Below are 7,538 nucleotides of genomic sequence, written 5' to 3'. Positions count from 1 at the left end.
CCCCCCCCCCCCCCCCCCCCCCCCCCGCTGTGCACGGCCAAGACTGCACTTGGCCGCAAGCAGTGCGCATGTTCAGGGGAGCCTGCTTGTGGGGGTTGGGGGAGGGGGCGGTCCCCAAGCTGAGTCACGAGAGCCCAGGCTCCAGCAGCAGGAGCTGGGGGCCGGCAAGCCCCTCACCTCACCAACCTCCACGCTACCGACAGGTCCCCATCCCTCCCCTCCAGCAACCTCTACCCTGACCCGTCCCCCTTCGCCGCTCCCCCCCCCACCCCCACCTTGAGCAGCTCCCTGGGGAAGTCTCCGCCTTCATTGAGGCCCTCCAGGTTCCCGATGAAGTCTCCGCAGGTCATGCGCTTCCCAATGTTCTAAGTGAGGGCACAGAGGCCTGTGAGGGAGGCCTTGGGCCTCAGGCCTTGAAGTCTCTGGACGTGGTCTGTTTTCTGGGCTCCCTCCCGCCAGCCCCCCACTCACATGGCCATGGAGATCGGTGTTGAGTAGCATGAGGGCGCAGGTCAGCGTGTGCGCACCGTCTAGGGGAGAGTTGACATTCAGCCTCGGCCACTTCCCAGGCACTCTTCCCACAGCTATCTTCCCCAGCCTTCCAGTTTATCTCCTGACCCCTCTGGCCCACAATCATACTTTTGCAAGTCCTGAACCCCACAGTGAGCCCCACCTCCTCCTACGAAAGCCCTTTCTTTTCCCTTTTCCCCAACACCCACATGCCTCTGGGAGTATGCACTACACACAGGCCAGTGCGCCCCTCACAGTTATGCTGCCTGGTGCAGCCAAATCACATTGTATGTGGACAGTGGCATGCGAAGACACCTGCTCTTGATTGTACACACTAGACCCTAGCAATGCTTGCCCACATGCACATTTCCACATTCATGACGCCACGTCAGCACTGCACACACACATGCTCACGTGCCTGCAAGCTTGTGCATGCATTCACCCCGACACACGCTCATGCTCCTGTGCACACACACTGTGCCCATGTGCCTTGGTGACTAGCTGGGAAAGCCCTGTCCCCTGGCTTCCTCACCCTCTGAGGACAGGGCTCCGGGATTGCACTGGAAGTATCTCTGGGAGAAGTGGGCCAGCACGCGCTCCCGTTCCTGCGTCTCACCCATTAAGGCCAGCTCCTTCAGAAACACCCTGGGGAGTGGGGAAGAGGGAGCATGTCACCCCTACCTGAGGTCCCCTAACCAGGCAGCCCCAGCTTTTGGCCATGCCCAGCCAGCCTGGGAAGGATGACGTCTAGGCAGCTTAGAAGACTCACAGGGGCTCCGGGGAGGCACCACGGAGGTCCTGCATACCAGGCCTGGAGAGTGGGGGCTGACCTCAAAAGGCTTAACACCCACCTGAGAGCTTGGTCCAGAGTCATGCCCGTGAAGACAAAGAACTTGAGGTACTCGCCAGCCACAAGTTTGCTGAAGTCATTGCTGTGGGCAGGGCAGATAGACAGGTGGAGTCTCAAGGGAAAGGGTCAAGGGGCCAGGTGGGGTTACCTACAGAGCTGGGGCCGTTAGATAGAGGGCATGTGGAGGTGCTGCCCACAGGACGCATCCCCTCTACCCCCGCCTCAATCCCAGCCAATGACTTTACTTCTTGCCCAGGTGCCGGGCCACATCAGCCTTCCTGAAGCCGTCTAGTCGGTATAGCCTCTTAGCTAGGCGCTGCGCGGCCTCCAGGTCTGCTTTCTGCCCATTGGACAAGGTGTCTGTGCTTCCCAGGGCCAGCCGCTCTGTGCTGTCCAGCTCTGAGTCTGAGTCGGACACCAGCTGGCTCAGCGGTGGTTCGCTGCCAGGGTAGAACAGCAGCTCAGAGGTGGGGGCAGTCCCTCTGAGGTCATTCAGATCCTTCCTCTGCCTCCAAACCCAAAAGACAGAGATGGGGAGTTTGGGACACGGGGAAGGCATTTTTCTTTTCTCCAGAGAAGGACACTGTACAGGTTCCCTCTATCAGCTGATCCCACCTTTACCATCTCTCTGTAGAAGTCCTCCATCAAATTTAACCCACATCCATCTTTCTCCTGTGGCAATTTTGACTGCTTTCCAAAGCACCCTATGGAGTTCGCTATTAGGCACAGATTTCCCATCTTCACATTGGCCCTACTGAGAACACAGTCCTCTATCTCTGAGAATATGGGCAAAAGTGGGATATAGAGAGGCTGCCAGAGTGGAACAGTGGAGGGTCAAACAATGATTTGAGGGCAGCAGGGATGCCTTCTCACTCCTATGTCTGTCTTTTCTGGCCTTTTAAAAGGCAGAGGAGCCTCCCCCTTGGGCCTTCTCTTCCACCCACAAAGAGGCAGGCTCTGGGGTAGAGGGGAATGCGGGTCAATGTGCACCCCATTCATCCCCTGTCTCCTCCTCCCCTTCCCTTCCCGCCATCGCAGCTGCTCTACTCGCAAAGCCACCTGTCACCCCAGAGACAGAGGCCGGAAACTCCTGGTTGCTAGGCAACCCTGTCTCCCTGGCCACCCCCTCCTGTTGCCATGGCTTCCGTGACTGAGAGGGTAGCTGGCAGAGGGAGAGCAGAAAGGTTAGACTGGTGAAAGGACTTTCTGGAGAAGGGTGAGAGGCTCCTGACCGAAGAGGGGAGGCGACAAGGGAGGGAAGCAATGGGAGAGGCTGGTGGCTCCATCTTTGGAAAAAGACTCCAGGCTGGGTGGGGTAAGGTCACCAGAATTCTAAGCAGATTAGAGGCTCTGTCTGGGGAAGGAAGGGCCTTCCTAGAAAGAAAGGAGGGTACTTTCTGAGGACTCTTCAATCCTGAATCATGGTTTTTCAAGTCACTGGATTTTAGACCGAGGGGGGTGGGCTGTGAGGGGCTCCCACTCACAGCCAATGGCAGTAGTCCCCCAAATGGAAAAGCAGACATCTACATCCCCTAACCACTCTATCAGGGGTCAGGAATATAAACTGCATCTTGGCAGTCAGGCTCTTTCCCTTGGAGCAGCTGTTCCTGGGGCCCTGGCGACCTCAGTTCTGAGGAACCAAAGGAATCACTCACCTGCCCAGGGGTGCCGCCCCCAGCCCAAAGCTGTCTTCTGAGTGGCAGGGACTAGGGGGCTCCCTCCCTGGGGCCTGCTTGGCTCCAGCCTCTGCCTCCTCTTCCTCCCCTCTCTGTGTCCAAGGCCCGTCAGCAGCGGAGCTGGTACCAGAATCTGGCTCAAGAGGTGCAAGTGGGGCGGGAGCAGGCGGGTCAGGCCGGGGGGCAGGGGGTTGGGGAGGCAGCTCAAAGGTGAAGAAAGGGCTCTGGGTTGGGCCAGGTGAGGCCAGGGCCTCCAGCGAGGCAAGGCTGGTGTAGGAGGTGCCCTTGGCTCGGTGTGACTCCAAGATGGCTTCAAACACACAACTGAAAGAGTCAGGCCCATCAGCCGAGGGGCTGGTCCCAGGTAGAAAGGGCACAGGCGACTTGAGAGGCCCAGGGTGAGGCATCCGGGTGCCTGGCCTGCAGGGGCAGGGAGAGTCTCTGATCAGGGGCCCAAAGGACAGCTCTTGGGTAGCATTTCATTGAATTCTCATATGACTCTGTGAAGGGGATTATCACCTCCTTTTCACAGGCCCCCAGCCCTCTAAAAAAGCCACCTGTGTAGGGAGTCCCCACTACAGCTTCACCAAGCTATTCAATGCCCCTGAGGCAGCCCAGCCTTACCCGTCCCCAGCACCCAATCCCTCTCCTCTCTTCCTCCCTGCTAATCTCCCTTTCTCCTCCTCCTTCTCCTTGATCCTCTCCCCTCCTGCCATCCCATGTCTATTTCTGGCAACATCTTAGGAGAAGAAGATGAGGCTCCAAGCTGCAGTGGGGTGTGAGACGGAGAGGAAAGCCCCCACACTCCCCACTCTCCTGCCAGGATCTGGATTGATGCTCCCACGCCCCCAGGCTTGATTCTGGCCCCTGCCCTCTCACTCTACCTCCTGTTCTTCACTAGAACCCCTTTTCTCCTCTGTCCTGGCTGCTCCTTACCCTATGGGCTCTTGCTGACACATACCCCACCCCCCACATTCCCAGCATTCTGGCAGGCCTGGGGCCTCTGTCCAGAATCTCCTGCTGCATTGCCCTGTCAGCACCGCTAGCTTGGTCCTGACCCTCCCAGTCCCACCCTCATCTCCATTCCAGTCCCTCTGACCCCAGCTCTGCCTTTGGGGCAGCTCCAAGGAGCAAGCCACAATCCTTTCCCAGTCCCACACTCACCGGGCCCCCTCTGAAGCCTCAAACACCTCATCGTCCACTTCCTCTTCCCCACCTGCCTCGTCCTCGTCCTCATTTCCACTGCCCAGGCTGGGACAAGGGCCAAGGAATGGACCGGAACGTGGAGCAGGTGGGCGGGCAGTGCCAGGTGGGCCCTCAGAGCTGGGCTGACTCTCGATGGCCGAGTCAGCTTCCTCCCGCTCAGCCAGCACCTCATCGATGTCCGTCTCGCGGTAGCACCTCAGGGGTACCGTGTCCAGGTCCGTCTCGGAGTACTTGGCTGCTCGCCCCACAGCCACCCCAGAGCCCTGCCCTGAGCCCACCCCAGGTGGAGATGGGGGGGCCTGCTCTGGGGGCTTAGCACCTGCAGTATGCATAGACATCCTGGTCAAGAGGTTATCCTGGTCAGCTCCCTGTCTTGATTCTGTTCTAGGAAGGAGCTCTTTCCCGCTGCTCATATTGGCAGGAAGTTCTTTCACTGTCTAGCCACCATTCTTCCTGCTACAAACTCAGCTTATTCCTGGTGCCAGTGAAGCCTGTTTCAAATCAAGTTCTTGTCAAATAACTTTGAGGGGTCTGAGGGAGACCAGCTTCTTTTCTACTTCATAGAATGACCCTTGCCATCCTGCCATCCCCTCTCTCCACAATCTAGCTTCCTCCAGGTGCCCAACCCAGCCATGATCCCCTGACCCTCCATCATAACACAGATGGAAAGTTTGAGGCTTGGAGAGGCATTAGGCAACTCATGAGCCCAGGAAATGATTGCGGGGAGGTTTAAAGGAAGGCTCCCTACCATGCCTCAGCTGCTGTGGAGAAGGCCCTGCCCTGTTCCCCTTGCCTCAGTCCAGGATCTTACCTGAGCTTGGGGGGTCCAGAGAGCCATAGAAGAATTCCCATTTGGCTCGAGCAATTCTCTGGGCATGAGAGGAGACTTCCCGGGGGGAGGACCAGGTGTCCCCCTAAGCCAAGGAGGGAGAGATAGACACAAGCACCCAGAGATAAAGCCACACATACAAAGACACAAGAACATGGGACAGAAACACAGACAGAAAAACACACAGGGACAGATATAAAGGTGCCGAGGCACAGGGACAAACATGGAGGGCAAGAAAGAGACAGATTTAGGTAGATTGAAGAATTCAGAGTGAACAGCTGACAGGCCCAAAACTGTCAAAGAGCCAACCCTTGCCCCTTTGCTGGGGCTCTGGGGTTTCAGGGAACCCAAGGGAGGTCGCATACCTGGTTCAGGAGTCCAGTGTCAGCAGGTCCTGGGAATAGCTTGGCCAGGTGCTCAGAGGGTCCCCCCAGCCCATTGGGGAGAGAAGAGTAAAGGCCATCTACCCCAACCTGAGGTTGGGCTGGTGGCCCATGTATAAGGCCCTGGCTGCCAGGCAGAGCTGAGCCTCCTCTGGCTGGGAGTGGGTCTGATGTGGATGCCTCTAGCCGCAACTTCCGATTGGAGCCAGGCCCAAGGGCTGGGGTGGGCCTGGGAGGAGAGACCCCACCCAGGTCCCAGCTCCGACTCAAGCCTCCAGGAGCAGGTAGCCCATTTAGTGGCCTCACGCTGGCCTTCTCCACAAAGCGGAATATGACCACAGAGCTCCGAGCTCCTGGTGGGGGCTGCCCAGTGGGTGAAGAGGGTGCCCAGGGTGAGGGAGCAACACGGGGTGAGGGAGGGCCACGCAGGGGTGTACAGGGTGCTGTCACACGTCCCAGCTCCCGGCCTCGGGGACCTGGACCTGCCACCCGCCGTAGCAGGGAGCCTGTGCTGCCATACATGCTGGCTGGGGGGCTTTGTGGCACCGGGCCTTCGGGGAGCCAGCGGCGTGGGCATCGTGGTGGGGAGATGGCACAGTCGCCCTCCGAGCAGAAGCGCATGGCACCCTGGGCCATGCTGGGGCCGGGGGTCAGGCTGGGGGGGCAGGGATGGCGAGGCCAGGCGGGGAGTAAGGGGGCAGCATGCTCTTCGGACAGGCCTGCAAGAGAGGAAGGGGGAGCAGGGGGTGAGCTGCAGGGAAGGTGGATGGGCAGGAGAGCACAGACAGGGAGGGGAAAGCGGGGTGGGGCATCTGAGAGCCAGGGGCCTAGCCCAACCCGGGAATATGGCATCATTGATCCCACCCCTAGAAGTGATCAGGCCTCCTACTTGGGCTACTTCCATGGAAGCCTGAGGAGAAAAGAATCGTATCCCCAATAGCCCCCGGCTCCTTCCCTTCTGTCTGGGGGCCCTGAGCATCACCCTGGGAGGAGAAAGGAAGCTATTTCAGAAGTTGAGTGAGTTCAGAGTCCCTGTAGCATTTTGGAGCTACTTCTGGTGGTGAAGGGGGAAGGCTGGTACCCCAACCTCTGGACCAGGAGTGTCAGCCAATCAGAACCATCTTACAGCCATGGGTCCCCCACAGTCTCTCTTAGGGAGGTCCCTCACTGAGTAAGAGAGAACTCAGGCCTCCTAGAAGGAAAGGCAGGAAGATGGGGGGGGCTGTTATATAGGGACTATGAGGGGCTGAGAGGCATATGGTGAAGGGGAGGAAAACTGAGGCTCCTACCCCAATGTATACATGCTGAACGGGAAAGGGACATTTTTGTTCTTCATACAGGTACACACACACACACACACACACACATGGACAAATAATGTCAGTACACAGTTAAACATATTCATAGGCAATACCTCCTGTACATACAGACCCAGGCACACACACACACATTGCCCAAAGACACACCCTCATACACTCTCACAGTCATAACAAATATGCGTGTAATGGAAAGGCACATGCTTATTTTACACACACACACTGTCATCAAACAAGAACACACAAAGAGACACCCAAATATACACACAGGGCCTCATTCTCCAATGCACACAGACACAGGCGTATCAGACACTCACAGAGACCTACTAGTCACAACCACACACAAATACAGATGCACCCGCACACACATACTTAAGCCGGAGCACACACCCTCTCCCCCAACCCCCACCAGTCACCTGTCTCTGGGTGGGAAGGCTGCACCAGACCCTGTCCCTTCCTTCCCTCTTAAGGGAATGACAGATCTTGTCCAGCCCTTAAACGGGTAAAGGGGCCTCTGGTGGCAAAGCAGGGTAGGGGCAGAGGTCAGGAGCAGCAGCCCTACCAGGCAGGTTTCTGAAGCTCAGCGGGGGCCCAGGGCATCCCCACTGCAGCTCCGACTGGAGCTGCCTCAGTACTCACCGCTGCTCGCCTGGAGCTGGGGCCGAGGAGAGGCGGGGAAGAGGCTGGGCCCAGCTCAGCTGTGAAGGCAGCGCGGCTCCCGCTTGCTCCCGCTTGCTCCAGGCCCGCCTGCCTCTCAGTCCCTCCCCC

The 7,538-nt window shown here is 58.3% G+C and overlaps 1 protein-coding gene across 1 annotated transcript in view; it reads right to left on the bottom strand.

Moving 5' to 3' along the window:
- The window catches only part of PSD (pleckstrin and Sec7 domain containing), a 13,654-nt gene extending 7,564 nt beyond the window's left edge, over nucleotides 1-6,090 (bottom strand). Inside the window, exons 1-9 of the mRNA XM_040624388.1 lie at nucleotides 5,437-6,090; nucleotides 5,054-5,156; nucleotides 4,201-4,561; nucleotides 3,016-3,456; nucleotides 1,606-1,800; nucleotides 1,362-1,442; nucleotides 1,043-1,155; nucleotides 472-530; nucleotides 276-365 (exon numbers count right to left, since the gene is read on the bottom strand). Coding sequence (XP_040480322.1) covers nucleotides 276-365; nucleotides 472-530; nucleotides 1,043-1,155; nucleotides 1,362-1,442; nucleotides 1,606-1,800; nucleotides 3,016-3,456; nucleotides 4,201-4,561; nucleotides 5,054-5,156; nucleotides 5,437-6,090 — 2,097 coding nt within the window. The remainder of the gene's footprint in view (nucleotides 1-275; nucleotides 366-471; nucleotides 531-1,042; nucleotides 1,156-1,361; nucleotides 1,443-1,605; nucleotides 1,801-3,015; nucleotides 3,457-4,200; nucleotides 4,562-5,053; nucleotides 5,157-5,436) is intronic.
- Nucleotides 6,091-7,538: the final 1,448 nt, after the last annotated feature.

Source organism: Ursus maritimus, unplaced genomic scaffold (assembly GCF_017311325.1).
Source record: "Ursus maritimus isolate PB19 unplaced genomic scaffold, ASM1731132v1 scaffold_7, whole genome shotgun sequence".
Taxonomy (NCBI): Eukaryota; Metazoa; Chordata; class Mammalia; order Carnivora; family Ursidae; genus Ursus; species Ursus maritimus.
The sequence above is the reverse complement of the archived record's forward strand: the minus strand, read 5'-3'. Positions and strand labels throughout refer to the sequence as shown.